At 50.2% G+C, this 23147-nt stretch overlaps 1 protein-coding gene across 2 annotated transcripts in view; it reads left to right on the top strand.

Moving 5' to 3' along the window:
- The first annotated feature begins 647 nt into the window (after positions 1 to 647).
- LOC146178814 (uncharacterized) overlaps positions 648 to 23147 on the top strand; it is a 276544-nt gene continuing 254044 nt past the window's right edge. The window contains exon 1 of one of the 2 annotated variants that reach the window (XM_084578562.1): positions 648 to 1233. In XM_084578562.1, the coding sequence (XP_084434688.1) occupies positions 1167 to 1233 (67 nt within the window). In that variant the 5' untranslated portion in view covers positions 648 to 1166. The remainder of the gene's footprint in view (positions 1234 to 23147) is intronic. The other variant, XM_084578563.1, reaches the window with a different exon arrangement.

The raw sequence follows: 23147 nt of genomic DNA, 5'->3' as shown, positions 1-23147 counted from the left end.
CACACACACACACACACACACACACACACACACACACACACACACACACACACACACACACACACACACACACACACACACACACACACACACACACACACACACACACACACACACACACACACACACACACACACACACACACACACACGTGGAAGTGTGCACCTGATAGGAGGCGTGACGCCGCGGTTAATCTGTTCATTGTGACGCTCTAAGGAGATAATTCATAACGTCACGATACACGTTCAACGCCATAGGCTGCAGGTGGGCCCTTCAAGGGGTGAAAGAGTATTTTTTTTTTTTCTTTTCGTTTCATACAAGAGTAGTACTAACACTGCGCTGAGGGTAGAACCCACCTCTGAGTGTATAGATTTTTCTAACCTGAGCGCGAAAAGACTGCATAATTTTCATGGCATGGAAATTTTACATTAAACAACCGTACTGCCATTCATCGAGCAACATTGCCGATCGGCAGCACACACTAGCGACGCACGCCCGCTCCGCGGGAGTGGCGTGAAGGTCCCCCTCCCTTCAAGGTTCCTTCTTTCCTCTTTGCTCTCTCGCATGATCCGCCAATGGCAGACGCTCAAAGTGGTCACGTGCTCCATTGCCGCGCTGGCGTCATACCAACGCTCGCGTTTGAGAAGGGGGACGCCACGCGCGCCTTCTGACATCGCGTCGTGCAGTGGCATCGCGTTGTGCACGGGAGTCCACCACCGGTAACTATCGGTCCGCCGCCGTGGTGAAGTTGCACGGACGTTGCATCCTTCGGAGGCGAAAACGTGACGCCGTCGAAAACCACGGAGTGAGTTCCGGTCTTTGTGGTGGCGTGTGCCGTGCGACGTCGGTGACGTGGTGGTGATCTCTCCGAGTACCAGCAGCAGGTCATACAAACCCCCGTGGTCGGTGCAGTCTGCCTCGGCGCTTACCTTCCGTCGTCGGCAGGTCTGTGTGGTGCGGCGGTGCGCGTGTCGTGCGGTGTGACAGGCGACTACGGCGTTGACACTACACCCCCTGAGGAAGGTGCGGCTTCACCGTTGGGCGTAGGATTTTGGATTCGCCATCAGCGTACTACCTGCGGGGCGGAGTCTCCTTCATTTTTCTTTTTTCATTTTGTTTTATTCTGCCTGTGTTGTGCATTACGTGCCGAGTCGAGGATTCCAGGCATGGCACCCTACACCACGTTTCCGGCTTTGACGGTGACGGCAGCTTTCGTCCTCTGCAGTCTTGTCGGTGAGTGGTGCTTATGATCTCAGCGCTTTCGTTTTTGCCGCCTTTTTGTTCGTCCTCGAGCAGACGACACATTCGTTCTCAGTGGCGCGCTACCGCGCCGTCCCCCTGTTGTGCCAAGGCGGAAAAAACACGCGAGACTGCATGTCGCAACGCGAGCTGCAGTTTGTTTACTAGCTGGCATTTGAGAAGTGGGCGTCGGGCATTCGTTTAGTGCGGCTTCTTTCCGGGCCGAGTTCGTACGCGGAAACCGTGCCTCGCTCGGCGGACACCCGACTCTTCGCTGCTGCCGTTTGCTGCTAGCGTTACCGTCCCGGGCCCTTCGCGGATGTCGTATTCAGAACCGACCTTGTTCGTGGGCCGGCGGCACCCGCTTTGCGCTCGAGCGGCGAAGTTGGCCAGCGTGGGGGAGACTGCTAACGTGTCGCGTGCTTTTTTTCTTTTGCTTTCCCTGGGCGGGCGTCGTCTTCTCGGCCGCAAACCTGTTTCGTCCGCGATGCCTGGACGGTGGCCCGAGGCGTGCGCGCGCGTACTACGACTATCGCGGTCTCTTGCCGGCGCGTTGTTGCCTTCTACGCACAGCTGCTTGTGCTCAAGGGGGGCCTGTCTTCGCGGCATAGCTAGCTGCGGGAGGGATTGCGCGTTCTTTGAACTCGAGAGCATGCAAGGACGAATTGTCTCGCGCATTTCGTGTGACCTTCCGGATTCCGCCTCCGGATTCGGTTTGGATGCGTTTGAGGGTTGAGGGGATTTCATTTTTCTAGCGCGCATACACAGAGAAATGCATTGAATGACTGCTACAACGTGATTGAACGGAAACAAGCGCCAGCTGAAAGCGTAGGCAAAGCAGATGTGAATGTTTTGTGCCTTGCTTTTCGCGAGTAGTACACCATTCCAGCATCAGCCAAAGACTGCATTTTTTTTTTATCCATTCCGACACGTCAAAGTAATGGTGACCCTTGTGTCGGCAACGCAGTTCGAAAACCTGCCTGCGCCTCGCGTGCCGCCTCTTTTGAAGGTCAAAGGTCGTCGTGGTGGCGATGGTTTGAGGCGGCGTGGACGGGAAACATGAATGGACATTTCGCTTCTTGCAGTAATACCGAGCGAGTTCTGCTTCGATCGTAGATTTCAAGGTCGTGAAGTGATATATGACTTGCACAGCGCATTTAGGTCTCTGACTTCGAGCCATACGTAGTGTTTTTCAGCATTGCGGTGCATAAGTCGGGCGTATTTTCCGCCGAGAGGCCGACTCGTGCTAGCGAGCGATGCCTACATGACCCCCCGAGTTGGCCGTAGAGGAATGGACACTATTCCACACAGATTGCGTCATCATGGGAGACCTGTTCTGTGTGTACTTGACGTGAAAGGAGATGTTGGCATCCTCATTTAGACGGCACCTCAGGTAAAGAAAAGTACCTCTTCAGCGTTGCATATTGCACACACCATCTTAAACCAAAAATACGGAATAAGGAAGGAACGAACAGGACAAGTGCTTCAATCATTATGCGAGACAGACCAAAGGATAGACAAGTAATATAACACGTTTACAAGATGTAAGGGGAAATAATTATCAAAGGATGTCGCACACGTATCGATCCCGCAGATTGCTGCAGGTGCGGCATTCGTCTGCTTAGTCCGATTTTGCAAATTTAATTGCCGTCCAGGCGATATTATTCCTAAACTTTTTTTACGTCAGTATGTTATCTCTGCGGCTTGGTCGCCTCTTTTCGGCACCGAAAAGCTTTCATGGGCTGTGCGGCCATGTTGAGTGGTAACGGCGCGGTTGTGGTCGCCTCGCGCTCTAAGTTTTTCCACCGCTAGTGCCGCGAAAGTGTTCTTTAATGTAAAGCCCCTGTGTTCTTTTTGAATGTGCGCCCCAGTGATAAACGGCACTGACTAAAGCTCGCTACTCCATGGCGCCTTCGCTGCGCGCCTCCAGGACCTCAGAGGCGACGCCGCTAACTGCGATGTACACATGTGTAGCCGCATTTCGATTCGCGGACCCTTTGGCGCGGCCCTGATCTGAATGACAATGAAGCCCCGCCTATTCACGCCAGCCAAGTGTTGGGTCCACAAGGGGGAGAGCGCTCTGTTTGAGTTGGGCGCAAATGGGAGAGGCCCGTGTAGGAGTGTTATTTATGAGTTTGTTTGCATGACACTCGTGGAAAGAAGTCTTTTTCCGCGCCACTCCTGATTCAAGCTCCGGCGGCAGACTCGCGAGAGCGTGTGCAAAGGCGACGCCGATTTTGTCACGCACAGCATTGTATAGCAAGAGAGGCGAATAGTTGTTGCACTCGATCAGGTCTGTCGCTCGCAGAAATCGTTTGCCTTGACAGCGATTTCGCGGATAGCGGCGAGCGAATGCGAGCTTGTTGACTTCGTAATCGTAGCGACCACAGGGCGGCTAGCATGGAAAGCAACTTGATCCGCTTTAGTTTATTTGGTGAAAATGTGCTAAGGTGTGTCCACTCTCCACCAAAATAAAATGGATAGGAATAACAGCAACAAAAACCTGGCAATCGAGCGTTAATCCGCACTTCTATTTTCCTGAAATAGCTCAGAGGAGCGATTCCAGTCGTTCCATATAGCGAACGACTCTTTGTGGTTAGCACGGTGTAAGAATAATTTGTGGTTAGCGATCAGGTGATCAAGGCCAAACAGCGAAAGCTACACAGGGACAAGAAAGGAAGACAAGACACACACAGCGCTGTGTCTGTCTCGTCTTCCTTTTTTGTCCCTGTGTAGCTTGCGCTGTTTGGCCTTGAGATGAACCAACTAACTAGCCGCGATGTGTCATTCAAGATCAGGTGATGTAAATCATCACGCTCGTGCGGCTTCGATATGTCTGGTGCATTGAAATTATGTTTTCCTTTCTTTTATTATTATTATTATTATTTTTCATTCCACCCTGAGCTGATCAAGCGCCATTGTGTGCTTGAGAGTCCTGCGAGGAAGAATTACTTATGCGACTGTTGGTGAACCTGTTGAAAGGCCGTAGTGGGTTTTTAGCTACCGATACAATATGCGACGCATATGATCGTTGTTCCTCATTTTGCCTATTTATTTACCTATTCGTTCATTTCGCCATGTTTATTTCCCATGCTAGATGTGCGCAGCATCACAACCAGAAGCATGGGTCAGGTATGCCCGGTGAGAATACATGGCAAAATTATTTTTGAAAAAGAATTAAATTACATTACTAATTACTTTGGTGAAAATTGCAGAAAAGTAATTAAATTACGTTACTAATTACTTCTCCCAAAAAGGAATGAAATTACATTACAATTACTTTTACTGATTAATTCAATTACGTTTAAATTACTTTCTAGTTTCCATCCATGAAAAAACTAAGTAAACCTAGTAAAAAAACAACTTGTTCTCCAGACGCGAAGCACACACATTCTTTCGTCTTTCCGCCAAATTCCGTCCCAGAGAGCTATTCCTTCCCTCTTTCCTACAGCACTTGCCATTACGAAAACAAGACCAGAGCAAAAACCGGAACATACCAGACTCACTTCAGTAAAAGTAATTTCGAAAGGAATTAATTACTTTTGTTGCGAAATAACTGCCAAAAGTAATTCATTACATTACTAAATTACCAAACGGAAAACGTAATTACATTACAAATTACCAAAAAAGATAGTTAAGATAAAGTAATTTCAATACTGTAATTCAATTACTGCCATGTCTGCCGGTGAGTCGGCTTAGTCCTCATTAGAAGGCACTTCTTTGCGTGTGGCGCCGTTGAAAACGCCTGCTGGAATGTGAACAACGCTCCTAAAATGGGATTCAACTCGAGAATGTAGGGGCGAATTGCGAGAAAGGGAGCAATTGCTGTCAATCGATCGGCGTGGTTCGACCGCTTAATCCGCGGATAATCCACTCGCACCTCCAAGCTCCGAGTTTTCATGCTAGCCGAAGCAAGGAAATTGAGCGCGATCACTTAATAAAATCAAAGGGCCTCCGACGTCAATACAGTCAGTAGAAATCAGGCGCGTAGCCAGGGGGAGGGCTTATGGGGCTCTAGCCCCCCAGGACATTTTTTTGTAGTCATACACCGCAGAGCAAAACAGCTACCAGAGCCGGAAATCAATCTGGACTTTGTCTCCAGTATGTCTTTTTCACGCTCAAAAAGAGATTTCTGCGGGAATAAAAAAAGCGAAAGGTGCATTTAGTTTTCTGAAATCATCCATCGGACCATACAAAGGAGACAAGCCATACTACTAGATAAGCTGATAAAGCACGCAGAGATGGAATGCGTGGGGAAATAATAATAAAAAAAAACTAGGAGAGAGTGTGACGTCACGTGCGCAGCCTCCACAGGCCAAACTCGATCTTCTGACGCCTCGCTGTCTTCTCCCTCTCGGGCCTCTTGTTCGCACTGAATCTCGGTGTTTTTATGTTGAAGTGGTCTGCTCAGAGTCCTCGTCTGTTCGTAACACTTTAGTTTGTTAGAGTGCAGATGCTGCATTATAATCAAAATTATAAGCACGCTGGAGAGAGTGCAGAGAACAATTTCATCCGCGGCTCCGTCAAGAACACTACGTATTCGAGCTAATGTTAATTGTATATGGCTGAAAAACTGCCTGTGAAGAATTTTCAGTTCTGCAATTGTTAGATTAAACGAATGATTTTCGTCTGAAACAATTCATGTGCAGGATACTCGATGGATCACGAAAGTCTCGGATGGTACAGTTCTTCCGTGCAATCTTTGCATCCCGGCATGCAGAATTTATGGCGCAGTTGAGAGGTGACAGGTTGGCGACAGGTATCTCGATACTGAGGAGGCTGAGCAGCAACGTCAGCCCCCCTCGAAAAAAATTTCTGGCTACGCCACTGGTAGAAATGTATATAAGACACGGTATGAACCGTGTCTCGTATGCATTCCTGTTTGCTCGGTAGTTACTGCGTCATGGAAAGATGGGTGTCGGGAGCGTCTCTTTTAAAACATGCCTTGCATTTATTTCCCTTCATTTCACTGATATGTCAAACTTAATGATATTTTTTACATACTCGTGATTTTGTTTTTCTTTATAAACTTTATCGACTTTTACGTCCGACCATTTCTTAATTCTGTACCCGTACCCTTACGTAACCGCCTTGCTTTTAATTAATCACTGAGTGGATGACGCTTGTTTCCACGGAGGGAGAAAACATCCGGCTGTCGAACGAGGACACGCGCCTGCTATCTTCAGTGCAAGAAAGGGCTATAAATACCAGGGAACTCTCACAAAGGCCTCGGGCTCCAAAGGACGAAAAGCTTCTTCGTTTTGGGCGGCGCAGTCCTATAGCCTGCGTCTGCAAGCTTTAATCCGCGTGGCTAGCAGCAAAGTGAGCAGCCGATGAGCTTGCCGGGTATTTCCTGTTCGAAATGCCGTAAGCTTCCTGTACTCCCGGATTAATCCGAAGGACTTGCCGTAGCAGTGAACAGCAGTTGCGCGTTGCGGATTTCCGGGAATCCCGTTGATTGGGACGAATGGAACTCGGGTGTTAAAAGCCGCCATGTCGAGGATCTGAGCATTTCGGGGGGCGGCCTAAGATGTCCCTTTATCTTGTGGTAGAAAGAGATGTTTGAGGGTTGCGAGTAAAAGTTCAGGGACCACGCGAATCGCTATACGATTGCTTTTTTTTTTTAATTATTTTTCTGTACGAGACGATGGGCCAGACAAATTGATTGGGACAAGATGGTATCTTTAGGAAGTTACCCCTTGCCTACCTCAGAAATAACTACTTAACTGTTAAGGCAAAGCTGACGGGCATTTTTCTCAAAACGCGTGGTCTCTACACTTCTGCGTACGTACGCGAAGTACAAGGAAGTGGTCTTCATTCTTTATTGCACTCGGAGGAAGTTTTGCGCCGGGAAGCGAAAGCAGCGAGGGTGTGATATCAAGCGGAGACGGGGCCGGTGACGGTATCGTCTTTCCAGGACAGGGCGTGTGCCTGATCGAGTCGAGCAGAACGGCTCCACTCGACCTGTGGGCTGCCGGTCGTACCCGACGCACGAGGGTCTCTCAATTCGCACACCGGTTGCGATCAGGCTATTACAGAAGCTGCGTCCCGAATTTTATTGGTCTTCGTCCATATCATCCCTCGGTGGTCGTTTCTATGTCGCACGCGTGAGGCGAATGGCTCCCATTCCTGTTTTGGGATGACGACGCTGTCGGTTTGGGTTTATGGGAAGGAAAGGGACGACGTGCTCGGCACCCGACGATCCACTTGCCCTAATGCCGAAAACGACGTGAAAGTGGTCTGCAGACGTGAGGGCATGATGCGACGTCGGCCGACGTACCGCCCCAGATGTCGTCGCATCTATACCTCAGGTCGACGTGGAAAGGATGAACCGCAGTGGTTTAGATCTGCTCGAGAATTTTCAGTCTGTGAGGTTTTTTTTTTCTTTTTTCTTTTTTCGGACGATCAAGTAACGCGGCGAAACTCGGTCCTTTACTAGGGAAATGCTATACTTGTTTGGGCGGCGTGTCGTGATTTGTCTCAAGACGTGGCCGGCAACGAAACCAGTCCTGGCTGTTACAGCACCTGCTCGCATGTTTGTGCATGTCGCACCCGAGCACCAAACTGGTTCTACCTGTGCGTGGAGAGATTGCTTCACCCATCCGTAGCTAGGCTACTGTAAATGCGATGGTTTCTGTTTTGTGAGCAAACTTACCGACTCTGTCCCAATAAGCGGTAGGCATTCTGAGAAGCCTCAGTGGTACCCCCCCTTCCCCCTTCAGAGGGTTTCGTGCTGGATCTCGGAGCCGTGGCTTTGTTGTCTGGTACCCGGATATGACGTCATCGCCATGGCGTCGCTGTAGCGGCCAACGTTTATACAGCCTCTATAAACGATGGTAGTGGCAGTGTTGTTCGCATCGAAAAGTGCTTTAATTTTTTTTAGGCAGCAGCCATTGGCTGCTACACGCGGACCTGCGTATCCGCGCTACCGGAAGACGAGAGCGACTTTCCAATACCTTTTCAACGGTTGTCAGAGCGCAGATCTGCACCTAGCGTTGCACCCTGAACTACAAACGGAGGACTTGGGCTATGAGCGACGCTGTTCTGGAGGGCTACGAAAAAAAAAAAAATCTTGAAGGCCCCAGCAGAACTCCATTGGGAAAATGCGAAAGCATTGGAGCTGCCGCGGTGCTTTTGTAATTCTTACCTTTTAATGCGTTTATTTTTTGTTTATTCATTTTGCATTTCTTATTTACCGCTATAATTAGTCATGATCACTATTAATTATACTGTTATTAATAATTACTATCAGCATTAACCACCATTTTTTCTATAGTTTCTAGTAAATGTTTTACAGGAAAGGATACGCGTTGTATCTGTCGTATACATTTCCTGTGGACGTCTAAAGCACACCGCACTAAGATTCGCATACACAGTAGTGGCTTCACTTTTTGCGTCGCCATCTTGGCCTCACCTACATAGCCTATTAATGATTTCGCACCAGTGATTTCTGCCATCCGGGCACTGAGATCACACAGCACACTGACGCCGTTTGCCTGCGCCGAAACGTGGCCGTGGCCTGTGTCCTCGAGCTCAGCAGCTGAGGGTCAGGGCAGCGGGTGGGTTAGTTGAAGGGGAAGGAGGCACGCGGAGTGATAGTTTTGCCTATTTAGAGAAGGACGGCCAGACTATTTGCAGGCACGTCCAAACTGATGCCCCCCCACCCGACAGACGACGGCCAGGGGTCGTTCCGAATCGGCATTCCGACCTCGCAGGTTTCAACTTCTTGCGATCGGCGAACTGAGAGAGGCGAAACTCACACTTCAGTCAGAGTAAATTACATACACGCTATCATTAATAAATGGGTGGACCGATGTGCCTGCCTTGTCCTTTTTCGCATTGTTATACAACCATATTTGAAACTCTTAGGTCATTGGAATGCCGCATTGTTGCTCACTTGCATTATGGACCTATATCTTACACATGGCACCGAATGGTATATCCGTCCATGGCGTTTCATACTTTTACCCTGCGATTCTGATGCAAAGGTGACATAAGGAGCAGAGCGATAAGCTGGGCTAGTTGGTTGATGTTCATTGTGTACGAATAGGGCAAGTGCGCTGAAAACGTACACAACATAACATGAAAGACAGGACGCGCGCATAAGGATTGGCTGAGCAAGTCCCGATTATCGGGTTAAGGACAACCGAGCCACGCACGTGGCCATCAATGTATTGCAGGCAATGTCGCGCTTGTCGCAGTCAGAGCAATGCTCTTGGTGTCAGCGCACGATTGTCTTTTCTCCGCTCCTTTGACCTCCCGGCTTCGTATTCCGCTCCAGTGGCGCGAAAAACGTCCGGTTTGTGCTTCTCCCGTGATGAAAAGACCTGCGCGCGCACCGTTTTCTCTCACCCCGACAAACAAGCTTCGCGCTCTCATCCAGAAGGGCAGATCCCATGGAGCGTGAAAACTCCACTTCGTGATCAGCGGATCCTATATCGGCGCTGCTGCGCGGATAAACGTCTCGGTGAGGTCTTCATCGCATACAGCCACCGCCGATCCGTACATCCTCTGCGAAGTCGCGCCTTCCTGTGAGGTCTCTGTCGGTGGGGAAATTTTACAAGCGCATGCCGCCTCGCTGCAGGCTCGCCTCGCGCTGGTCCGGTCGTCCATCGCGCTATACGAGTCGTGCCCGCGGGATTTGGAAGGAAGGCGATGATGCCCTTTGGCGGTCTCGTGGGGTCCCCACTAATCCTGCGCGTATTTTTGTGTGTCTACGTCGGTGGCGAATCTGGAGGGAACGTTCGGTCCCTCACGCGTCCGCTTCGTGTCCAACCGGACATCCGTCTAGGCCTCGTGCCGTGCTCGAGTTTTCGCGTGTGCATGATTGCGCGGAATTGCTGAGGCGCGGAACTCACGCGTCGCTGTCGCGGAACCTTGGAAAACTTTCCGGGCTCGCGATGAGTTGATTTGGGCAGTATCGTGCTCGCGTTGTTTGCTTGTTTGGTTGTGTCCGTGTGTTCTGGCGTTGTTTAACGACAGTAGCCTTCATTTGGTATGGCACTGCACGCTGGCGACTCACGGAGACGATAAAGCGGCCTCAAACCTGCCCTTCGTTTCCGCGGAGTTGCTTGCTAGAAGCAATCGCGACAAAGATTTCAACCAGCATGCTCCTCGTTTCACGCTGACCCAGTCAGGAGAGCCAAAAGTTACGATCGCTCCTCGATCACAGCCACGAGAGGAACGTGCGCGAAGCGATTATCTTAACGCTCCTAAACTTCTTTCCGTGCGCGTCCGTATTTGGGTGCTTGGGGTAAAGAGTAGCTCGCCCGAGTTTTTGGGGGCCAGCGATAACTTGCGAGCAGTCAGTCCCCATTTCTACTCGTTAGCTACGGACCCGAGCGTCGTTGGGGCGTTGCGAAAAAGCGATAAGCGTCTCCGTTCGCGCGCCGACGACTCAGTGGTGGCGAACGGCCAGCAGCGCGCCACTCCTCCCGGGGCCTGGCACGGGGTAGTACGCCGTCGCGCGATCTTTACTGGCGTCGCGCACGCGTCTGCTGTCGACTGGTAGCGTCTCCGACGGCCCGCGACGGTCAAAGCGCGTGCGGCTGCCGAGGAATCAGAGCATGGTCGACGGCGCGTGGACGCCCCTTTTCGGCCCGCCGCAGTGAAGTGCGCTGTGGCCTCGTCACAGGGTGCTGTCCACGCAGGACCTGCCCGCTTCTTCTGGTGTGGTTCAGCATGCGACGATGCGGCGCGGCAGGTCTATGGGTATAAATTTAGGCGCTAAATCCAGCGAGATAATACGGCGATATATATAAATACTGTATATACTTCTAGTCTTGTGCTTGGGGCATCATAGCCTTGGTAGCTTTCGCGCCATAAGATTTAACATAACTAAGATATATGTACTATAAGAACTGCCATGGGTAAATATTCGCGACTTTGGACGAACTCGCATCCTCTTTCAACCAGGATCTCAGCTCCCGACAGTGGGCTGTCTAAATTTGGATAGGTGAGGCAGCCCGGAAACCCAGTTACGCCGCATCGAGTTTCATAATATGTCCTTGAGTGGTTAGCATTGGTCGTCGTCGACTACTTAACCTTATGCATATGTGCACGAACAAAGGTGTGAAGGCACCCTCGGTGTCATTATATGTTTGCTGTCGGCGCAGAGTGTTCGGACATAATCTCGTCAGCGTGTAATGCGCATGGTTGGCGCGAAAATATGCTGCATCATCGAAAGCTCTGTTAAGGACTTCATACTGTTGTCAGTGGGACAATGTAATCCCGTTCTTTACCGTAATTACCTTTTTTCTTTTTTCTTTTTCAAAGCTCGCAGGAAACAGATATAAGCATGCAGCAGACGACGAGAAATGGCTCGCTCAAAATTGACACGAGGAGAGATGTGAAATCATAGATGTTCATTAACTGAAGGTTATGAACAAACTGCTCTTTCCTCGGCCCCCGGTTTGCATCGTGAAAATAATTTTTGTCGTCGTGAGGGCTGGAGCAAATAGCTTGGGACTCTGCGATGTCGAGCTGTGCGTGCCGTATCTGTCGTGATTTCCAGGCATGCTAGACGGGGAAGTTTCGTTCGTTTTTCATCGGCTGATTGGTCTTTCGCTGATGTTTCGTCATGCTTGCCAGCTAGCGTTCCCTTTAGTGCCGTATCGTCCTGTTAATTTCGGTCGGGACGAGTCGCCACGCGTATAAGAACCGTTCCGGAGTATCGCATTCACGGGCGACTGCTTCAGGCGTCGTTGGCGTTGTATGGACTCAGTAATTACTCCAGGGTTTAAGGGGACGTCGCAGAATGGCCTTAGTGGGTTCGCCCCGTATTTTACCGAGAACTTTTCGTCACCGCCATCAATTCCCTCATAACGCGGTATATAAAGGTCTGTCATACTGATTCTCAACTGACCGCGCGCCTTGTCCCCGCAGAGGCCACCGTATATGCTGCAAAATTAACAGGAATTTAGGGCCTCCTTCAGCACTGTTTTCCTGCGCCTGAAATCGCACTCTAGGCTATATAATCGCATATCCCACCCCGATCCCGCCTACACCTGTGATTTCCTCAATAGGTATAGTTACCTATCTAGGAGGAAGCGTGAATAGCGGGTCAGGGAAATAACTCGAGTTAATTAAGTTCTAGTATAAATCTGGAAGAAGAAATGTGTGTTGGGCAGGACGTGTAGTGCGAAGAGAGGATAAGGATAACCGGTAGTTGCTTGGGGTAACAAACTGGATTCCAAGAAGTGAAAGCGCGTAGCAAAGGGGGGCAGAAAGTTAGGTGGGCGGATGAGCTTAAAGGGCCACTGTCCAGGGAAGGCCCTTTTAAGCAAAGGAGCCCAGTGTTTCGATCAGGTACCGGAGATAGTCTGTGCAAAATGCTAGTGACACGCGCACCGCAAAGCATTGAAAATACAATTCAAAGCTCTCTCATGCTCTCCTTTGGGAAGCCAGCTTCCCCGTTTCCTGCGCTGGCCCGACGGGCCACAGTAATGACGTACGTACCGCGAACGACGTCCACTGGTCCGTCTCGCTGACTGACGGGAGAAGGATGGGTGTCTACCGCTCGCTGCGCGCTTTTCCCTCGCCACGGCCAGACTGAATCCAGCGGCGCGCGCTCCATCGGCCGTTTTTTTTTCTTTTCGCGCTCGCGGAGTGCCACGCCCCACCTCCCGCCAAACGCGGAGGAGGAAGGGGAATTTGTCTTGCGGAGGCTAGACGACCTCGGGCAGGAGAGTGAAAAACCTCTGCGAGGGAACGGAAGGAGAGAAGCATGACAGAATCGGGTGATTGCGGTGGCTGTAACTGCGTTATTAGTTACTCTTTTCAAAAACAATTTGCGGCCTTGCGTTCTAGGGGCGAAGTCTCACAGTCACCGGGGAAGAAAATATTTTCGACCGGAGGGTGGACAGTGGACCTTTAAGAAGTTCGCGAGGGCCAGGTGGATGCAGTTAGCACAGAACCGGGTTAATTGAAGACATATGGGAGAGGCATTCGCCGTGCACTGGGCATTTAGCCCGGCTGATGATGATGATGATGATGATGATGATACTTTTAGAATTTGCGCTTTGCTGTCGTTGCTTTAGTATGTAGCCATTTCATAAGCGTTCGTATTTTGGCTCCTGCTTATGCAGATGAGTGCCGGCGCGACACTGCTCCGAAATCAAAGGGTATCTGAGCACATGCCGTGGACGTGACTCCGAGCCGCAGCACGAAGTTCACTGCGCGTTTTCCCGACACCCCCGCGCGTCGTCGTTTCCTGCGGCAGCGCTCGCGTTGACAAGGGCAGCGCGGCGCCTATGCACCGATCGGTGTCGCGCTCTTTCCAGGGCGGCGAGCCGCGGACAAATGCAGTCGCACACTCCGATCGCTGTTGCACGGCGCGCGGATGTGGGTAACGTTTTTGCTACCGCCCTCTCTTCCGCTCTTGGATCTGTTTGCAGAGATTGCGGCGAAGGCTGGAGATCTGCTGGCGCGTTGAAAATGCGCACCGCACCAACCGTGAGTGCATTGTTCGTATTTAGAGTAAAAAACGTAATTTTGAGAGAGGTTCGGAAGCTATATGAACGGAACGAGCGAAGATAGGGCCTTCTTTGCTGTGGCGGCTGTAAGGAGTAAGTATAGCTCGGAAATGTACACGAGGCGGATTAATTGCGTTAGCAGCTGCCCTTCACCAGGAATCTGACGAATGCGCGTCTTACGATTTGGAGGTGCTTGTATTGCGTCATCAATACTACTACGCGAGGTTTTAGCCCGTCGCGTAAACCCGGCCGGTAGCCACGTTTGACCTTTAGAGCGACCGCAGATGGGGCCCCTCTTCAAGCCGTCGGGTAAACCCGGTCGGTACCCACGCCGTAGCCGCAGAAGGAGAACAAGAAAAAAGAACACGAAGAGAAGCTACGTCAGCTTTGCTTACGCAATCTACCGGGTTTAACTATAAGCTAAACCCCAGCTAATTTTTCTGGGGTGTATTTGTGTCCCTTGGAAAAACTAGGAGGAAGTAACCATGCATGTATGCGTTCGTGTGCGACTGTGCTTTAACGGCACACTCACACATTGCTGCAGTGTGTAATAATGAAGAATGCTGCTGCAGAGGGCGCCTGCGGCAAGTAGTGAACAATGCTGCAGCAACGTTCTCAGCTGTCCTGTCGGGCAAGAGTGTGTGCGTGCACTTTTAGAGAGAAAGAGAGGGAGGGAGTTGAAAGTCTTTTTCCTTCAGCCTATCACATGTCTTCCAGTTCATTTGCACGCGCTTTGCGCTTCGATGCAGGAAGACCACCGCGCTGTTAGTGATTTACAGACCTGCTTTAGAATGATGGCCTGTGGGGCGAGTTGGTTCATGGCTTGAAAACGCAGCAGTGGTTTACAGATCTGCTTCTACCTTGGCTGAGTGTAGCCTCGTGTGAGAGGAATCCGATTACAACGCTCCGGGGTGATGCGTAAATGCTGCTGCGTGACGCAGGGCAAGGTAGAATGGCATGGCTAGACGGATTAGCAGAGAAAGTGAGCGTAGGCTAAAGAAAGGGAAGTCTGAAGCACCTTGCTGCACAGCCGACCTGCCACTCACAGGAATATCGCATTGTTCGTCATTATGTGGTGTATAGCGTCGCAAAAGAAATTTTACGATATAATACTGAGTAGTATGATATCGTATAGTATAATGTTGTATAGTATAGCACGCGATAATGTTGTGGGCAAGGCATATGAATGTTGAATGTTTCCTGCCACAAGTACCGATGTGGCCAAATAGCGCTTTCGAACATGGCATTTTCAAAACTCCTATATGCGCGGTAAAACCAAAGACCTATTTCCAAGCATTTCACCTCGTAGAAGCCCAGCGCCAGGCGAGTGGTATACATTAGATTAGCGGTGGCTACTTATAGAGGCACTGGAGATCTAACCCCGGACGTTTCCCACACGACGAGGTTATGTTTGTATGGCTGGAATTAAAAGTACAGAAATTCAAGCTTAAATGGAAGCTATATTGCCGACATTTCCCGTCTCCTGCCTGCGCCGTACCTTCCTTGTATGATTTTTTTTTCCCTCGTAACTTCTATTCCAAAGTCTGCAAACGCTCTTGTGGTGCATACACGGAGGACCTCTTTATTTTGATGCTTGGTAATGAAAGCGAGTAGACAAAGGTCATGGGCTGGAAAGCCTGTCGCGTTAGTTCTCTGTTCTTCGTGCGCCTTTGCGTATTGCGTGGCAGACATGGAGAGCCGAGGGAGACCTTTCGAGAAGCTGTGTTCCTGCCGAGCTGCTTTTTCCTTTGCGTCCACGCTTAATGCAGTTCTTTATTCCTAACCGAGTGCAAACTTCTGTTCATCTTTGCGCGGCTCTTGATGCGTTCGTATCCTCTTCGCACCTCCTCCTCCCCTCACCCACATTCAGGTGCTGTCAATCGGTGGCCGGTAACATCCCCTCCTCCTCCCCCTGTTGGCAGGCCCGTGATATACTGCAGGGCTGAAGCTAACAGGGTTCGCCCTCATTTTCAGCCGCGCACTGGTAACTGGCGCTGCGGTTTGGCGGCGTTCGCTGCGCTTTTGACGGCGACAGCTCGTCCAAACCCGTGATCCGCCTCTGATATTCAACGGGTCGCTCACATGGGTGCTCCCCGGAAATGGAATCGCCAAAACAAAGCGCCACCACCTCAAGGGGAGGAAGGCGGAGGGGCTCAAGTTGTTCATCTGTCTCTCTGTTGTGCAGTTGCCCAGGCGACCGCTTCGCTCTGTTGGCAGAATCAACGGGAGAAGGAGAGCACGCCCGCTGATCGCTGGCCCTTCTCCAGCTGCCCATTTCCTGGTTTTTTTCCTCTACTTTCGAAGCGGGCACGAGTTTTTTTTTTTTTTCGCCAAACGGGATCGTTTGCGTTATATGTTGCAGCCTAAAGCTCGCGTTGTTTTTTTTTTCTGTGGTTTCGTAACTTTGCGTTGCCTGAACAGAGGAAAAAAAAAAAAAAGATTTACCGCGGCACGTCTTGCATCGACTCGCGGGTCACTGGCTCAGGTATGGAGCACGACAGCCAGCTCGCTTGGACCACGTGAGGCACGTGACAGTGATTACAGGATGGCCGCGTTCGACGGACCTGCTCGGATTTGCCCTTGACATGTATTCACCGTGCTGTGAGAACTTTGCCTAACGTGTTTAAAATATTCTTTTTCTGCTTTTATTTATATTTACCCTTAGTGGCCGCATATTTCGAACCACTACGACGTCGCTGGCAGCAAATGTCGCGTTGGGAAAGACTGATAATTAAACCGCTGTGGCGTTTACTGTTAAGTTGAAACTTAAACGTCCTCCTATTTCTTTCTTTTTTTTTTTTTTTTTCCTGATGTGTTTCTGTTGCTCGATGTTTAGAATCGATTCTCTATTTTTTTCCCCGCGCAACCCGAGTAGCGCCCTCTGTGGCGGTGCTCCCGATCCGGGTCGTCGACAGCCGTTCAGGAGTCAGGACAGGCGCATACCAAAACGTCTCTCGCGTGCCGTCGAGCGTCAGGCAGCGTCGTATCCGCTTCCAGCGCTGCGTTGTCTCTCCCCGCGCCCTCCTCCTCCGTCGTCTGCCGCTGACGGATCGCAGACGGCACCGTGGCAGCCTACCGCTGTATGCGTTCTAACGGTTCGCGCTCTCTGCGAGGGGCTATCCGATCATTGTCTCGTCACGAGGACTCATTCGCTCCTTCGTTATTCTCCGCATCTCTCCTATGTTTAGTTTTTACCCCGAGTAATGCAGTGCCGTTTGTCGGGAAGGGGGACATTGTGTCCGTCGCCGGCGACGCGCCTTCATGGAGACCTGACGATCTCTGCCTCGTATACGAAATGAGTGTCGGCTCGTGCCTCCTCCATTGTGGGCGAACAATGAGAGATGCTACTCGGGTGAGGCTTCTCCGACGCGGTGGGTGGCGGCGTCGCAGTCCTGGCACTCGCGACCGGTAGCGACGACGTCGCGAGAAGCTGAAACAGGCGCCTTATCGTATACGCCCTGTACTGGGCTTCGAAAGGAATGGGGCAGAGCTCTCTCTACATTTCGAGGCACTGTCGAGATTTTGGACCGCCTTCCTTATTTCTGCCCCAGAAATGTAGTACTCCAGAAGTGGCAGCATGATGGCACGAATGGAGATAGTAATTTTACGTTGCTTCTTTCGAGCCGTTCTATTTATGGTAGAAAAACTAGTGCAACAGTGTGGGTAGTCTAGCGATGGCTCCTAAAGAAAAACGACCGGAATATGTGCAGGTATCCGAAGCGGGGATGGAGTGACAGCTACGTCTATGCCATTTCTGGCAATAAAAAAAAAATGATGGCTAAATTTCTTTCAGGCTTTCCATAGGAATGTTTGTGACACGCAGTTAAAGGCTCGCTTGAACTGAATCACCGTAGCCGCCACACACTGGTTGAAAGCGCTGAAAGATGGCCGCCACGACCTAGTACGGTTCAGAACGCGTCGTATACATTGCATGTTAACACTGTACTGTTCGGGTGCTACATATATTGCGCTGGTAAGTCGACAGTAGACCCGGCGAACACACCGACTCCGTTCGCTAAATGTAACTTTCGTGTCGATAAGACTATGCCCATGTAAACTATACCTATATACGAATAAAAAATAAGCAGTGTTTATTTTACATCCCCCCCCCCCCCTCCCCGCCCTTATTTCAGTGCAGGTGGGAAGGTGGAGGATAAGTATATTTGCTTATGGGCAGCTAGCATAGAAAGACCGCAGCGCTTGAAGCCTTGATTTTCCGGCGACCCAGCAAAACACGGTCGCATTAACAAACCGGACGGCCATGTTGCTAGCGACGCCTCCAGGACCCGACATGCTGTAACGTTTAGAACAGCTAAGTCTAACCGCCGGATACATAAATGCAATAAGAGAAGGACGACTCACATCAGTCAAGAAAACAAGAGAAGCTAGAACGCCCTAACATGGCGTTTTCATCCTGCACTAAGCAGGCCTCGACCTTACAACGACTTCCATTGTACCTGGAAATAGGGCTAGATGATCTAGAGAATAGGTCCAGGGGATGTTTGTATATAATGAACACACCATTACAGACTCACCACCACAATCACGCAAATGAGCGACTTACGGTGGAAAACAACCATCTTGACGGCACTGAAAAATATAAAAAAAGAAAAACAAAAGAAGGTGCTGTGACACGGAAACAGATTACAGACGTGAAACGATGTAGTTAAAAGAATCATCCAGAATTAAACTACTCTGCGTAATAATAGCGGGTCAGAATAATAAAAAAAATGGGGTTGTCGTTTCGGTGCTTGTAAATGCGCAAATTCAGTATTTATTTATACTCAAGTTGCACATTTACAAGCACCGAAACGACAGCCCCATTTTTTTTTTTTTTTTTATTCTGACCCGCTATTATTACGCAGTGTAGTTTAATTCTGGATGATTCTTTTCGTTTCACGTCTGTAATATGTCTCCGTGTCACAGTACCTTTTTTTTTTCGTGTGCTGTGCGATGTCAGTGCACGTTAAAGAACCCCAGGTGTTCGAAATTTCCGGAGTCCTCCACTACGGCGTCTCTCATAGCCTGAGTTGCTTCGGGACGTTAAACCCCTCAAATCAAATCACATCAATCTATTTATTTATAACGATGTTTCGGCTTTGCAAGGAGTAGCCGGACGCAGGGGTGAACACTGAGCCGCGCACTTCCTGCGGTTTACGTACACGTGGCGAGCCGAGAGCGAGTAGTGCTCCGAGCTCTGTCCTGACAGTGCGTGCCGGTGTGACGACGAAGCGCTGTCCGCCGAGGCCGCGTCTTCGGCCGCTCCCCGTGCGTTTCCGCCAACGGGGCCGGACTGTGCGCGGTCGCTGATTGCGATAATTGTCACCGCTGCGTCCCCTCGGAATTAAATGGGCGGGAAGCTGGGCTGTGGAACCTCGACAGAACGGAATGTGGTGACGCAGTGCGGATGACGACAAGGTCTCGCTGAGTCAGTTGAAAGGAAAACAAAATACAGCGCCAAGGACAAAGAGGCGAGCATCTGAGCAGCGCGAAAATGGCGAAAGCCTGTCCTCCTTCTTTTCCTGCTACATCTTGCCTTCTACCTCTAGCTTGCGTGTTTATGAACTTGTTACAATTTAATTTCATGAAAAGGAAATAACAAGAAGAATAAGATTCGGATGGAGCGCATTTGGCAAGCACTCGACGATTATGACTAGCAGCTTACTGGTATCGCTCAAGAGGAAAGTATACAACAGTTGCATCTTACCTGTACTCACCTATGGGGTTGAAACATGGAGGCTAACCAAGAGAGTTCTACACAACCCAGAGGGATATGAAACGAAAAATGGTAGGGGTAACATTAAGAGATAGGAAGCGTGCAGAGTGGGTCAGAGAAATAACTCAAGTTACCGACATTCTAGTGGAAATTAAGAAGAAGAAATGGACATGGGTAGGACATGTATTGCGAAGAGAGGATAACCGATGGTCGCTTAAGGTAACAAACTGTATTCCAAGGGAAGGAAAGTGTAGCAGGGGGCGGCAGAAAGTTAGGTGGGCGGATGAGGTTAAGAAGTTCGCAGGGGTCAAGTGCATGCAGCTAGCACAGAACCGGGTTAATTGGAGAAATATGGGAGAGGCCTTCGCCCTGTAGTGGGTATAGTCAGGCTGATGATGATGATGATACAATTTCATTCCTTTCTTTTTTCTTGGCTTCGTCGGCGGCGACATTGACATCGCAGGACTCCTCTCTTCGAATTTCGATAATGAAGGCCTGACTACTCGAAAGGGTGGCGGTGGTGGCAAAACCAAAAGTTTAATTTCCCACAGATACAGGATAGGTGTCAACCTATCCGCCTATAGACAACGGCCTGGAGCCCTTGTGCCCGCTTTCGGCCAGTCCGATTGCACGTAGCGAGTCTCATAGTGTGAGCGCAACAATAGAGTCGCTTAAAATTCGTCTCTTTTTGTCTCTTGATTTATATTTTTGATTTCTGGACACGTCATATCACATGTACTCTGCAGACCTGCCTTATTCTGACATGGTTTGCATCTATCTGAGTATTGTTCCCGGTACAACTGGGTAAGGGTAGCTAGATTCGAAAAGGTCCTAGTTTGTAAGCGCCTGCAGATGCTTTATTGGCTCTTATTTAGTGTGCTATCTGCCGGTGGGTATTTACCCTGTTTAACCAAGAGTGCTCAGTAATCTCTTTATAGCTGACCAGCCTGTCCCTACTCAGGGTGTACTGAGGGTCAGAGCCTACTTGAAAGCGAAAATTGTCATAGTCTATTGCGACGTCCTGCCGGGGAAATTATGTCGACGTCAGAACCCATTGCGACGTCTCGCTGACGCATATCGCAGAGTCTCGCGAACACGAGATTTTCTCCATGAGCCTAGAAAGGATTTCGCCTTAGAAGAAGTGAGCAATTCGACGCTGTCGGACATGGGTGTCGAGTGTTAGGCAATGGTACTTTACTGCTGATGGCCAGCTTGTGGGTCCGAATATTGGCTTAAACTGATTATAGCAATGCTGTTATTAAAATAGGTTAAATGAAGGAGTGGCTCAGATGGAACTCCATGTTCAATGCACAGCGGGAAGGTGTTTTTGGGAGTTGGAACTCAATGATGACGGTGGTGTTTATACGGCACAGCGTGAGAGTGTGTTGCAGTTTTACACGAGGCGTGATCGGCTTCGGCGATAGCATAGTGCTCTCGTGCCTGGCACGATGATGTAAGACTGAAGATTTTTGCTGCACAACGCGATATGAAACAACACACGGCGACAGATATGCCAGATAGAGAAACGTGCAGCGCCAATACGTGGCGTCAGATATTCTGGATATACTTGCTGATATATGTAAGTAGCATGGAATACGAGAGAAAGAAAGCAGAGTAGCAGGGGGCGACAGAGAGTGAGCTGGGCCGACGATATTAGGAGATAAAGCGGTCTGGCACAGGGCCACATTAATTTGAGGGAGAGGCCCTAATCTTGCAGTGTGGGCTATGGGGGTGATGATGAACAATCGGCCATCACGTTGGTACAGGCTACTTGTCCCGTTCGGTTTGAAGAACAGCGAAGACCTTCAAATCACGTTAGACTGCATCTAACTGCTGCTGCACTTTACGAGATCACGGTGCATGCCACGTAACGTGGGTCCCACGGTGCTTTCGGTTACTCGCGAACAAATCGTGGCCGCACGCGCTCGCCGCGTGAGTCTCGTCGGCGAAGATCGAGGGTGCTCCTTGGGCGCTCTTTTTCTTTCCGCGGCCCTCACTCGATGTGTTCCTTCAGTCGTGACGCACGAGTCGTAGACGCGAGCGGCTTTGGCGGCCACACATGCGCCGAATAAGGAGGCAGTGCGTGATTCACGCTCGTGCTGTGCGTTGTGGGGGTGGTGGCACATCGTTGTTTATAATGAAGAACAAGAGAGAGAGTCAATGCGAGCTCGGACTTAAGGGGTGACTCGGGAGCATGGATAGTTGAAATAAATCGACAAAAGGCATCAGTCGACGTTATGGGAGGAGTGTACAGCCATGGCTTTTCATGACTAGCGCTAGCTGGCAGCTAGACACAGCTGGACGCTGATTGGGGCAGTGAGACGTCATGCGGCCATGTGACACGATCGATTTTGCAGGAGATGACGATTGATTCGGGCTCCCTAACTCATATGGGAAGTAGAGGGTTCGGCCAATGGGGCTTTATATCCATGTTGAGCGGTCTTCGTCATGGTATGGCAACTTACGACAGTATACTAAAGTGTACGTTCGATATAACAGCGGCGGAATTTAAACCATTAGGGATTAAACAATGGGAAAGCGCATGTACACGAGCGATCATCCGTAAGGAGAACTGCAGAAGAGTGCCGTAAACGCAGTCGCATCATACTCTTTTTGTTTTGTTTTTTGACCCCGAGGATGGACGCAACCCAAATAGCCCATCCACCTTGCGTGCGGGAGGTACTGGGTTCGATCCCCCCTTGCCGCCGGGTGCCTGACCATTTTCAAGTGTACTTGAACGCTTTCTCTGGGCCACATGTGCGGGTGAAGAAAGGTCTGCAACCAACCCGCCGTACGGTGCGCATATTGCACCTAGTGACCTCAAATAAACCCTTGTGCACAGGGACCGAACGATAGCTTTGTTTCGCTTCGTTTTGGTGATGCTCAGGTGACGTCGGCGCGAGCCGATCACGTGATCTCTGACGTTGTTGTGAATTAGTCACCTTTGAAGGTCAAAGGTCATTAGTTACGGTCAGTGTAATCAATGCAGACAAGGTAGACGCTCGGGCGTGTTGGTTAGACATTATCGGTGCAGCGCATTTACAACGAGGACGAGAGGAGACACAGACACATTTTTAACAGGGAAACTAAGGTGCAGGGGTTGACATTGAAACGCGAAGAAGGGCCCATTGTACTAGAAATGAATGCAGACAAGGTAGCCGCTTGGGCATGTTGGTTAGACATTATCGGTGCAGCGCATTTACGACCAGGACGAGAAGAGACAGACACAAACACACGCTCATCAGTCACGGTCAAGTGGTTAATTTCATGCGGTCATGCACTGGCTTTACCTAAGCATAACACACATGGGCGAAACTTGTCGCTGAGAGACTAAAGTGCCAGTTCGACCTTCGCTCAACTTTAAGGTCATCCTGACGGAACCAAGTGATCCCTAGGTTCGTACCTGGGGGAGAGAGCTGTCGGTCTAAAACAGCAATGCGTCAGCTCTCATTGTGGTGACCGTGAGTCGACTGTTGCGTGTGTTTTGCGGTGAGACATCACATTGCGGCACCGACCGATCACTGTACTGACGCAATTGCGCGCGCTACTATAATAGCGGGTTTCTTTTGTGGCGGGCGCCATTTCTTGGAGGGACGTGAGTAATGCTAGACCGAGGTGCGTGACGTGTGTCATTACTTCCGGTTTTGTCACGAGCGTATGACTGCCCCCGTGACACAGTGACGGGAGCGACGTTTCGGGATGCCGGTGCGCCCCTATTC

The sequence above is a fragment of the Amblyomma maculatum genome, chromosome 9 (assembly GCF_055883805.1).
Source record: "Amblyomma maculatum isolate TAMU_Amacu chromosome 9, ASM5588380v1, whole genome shotgun sequence".
Lineage (NCBI taxonomy): Eukaryota > Metazoa > Arthropoda > Arachnida > Ixodida > Ixodidae > Amblyomma > Amblyomma maculatum.
Note: the sequence above shows the minus strand (reverse complement) of the source record. Positions and strands in the feature narration are given on the sequence as shown.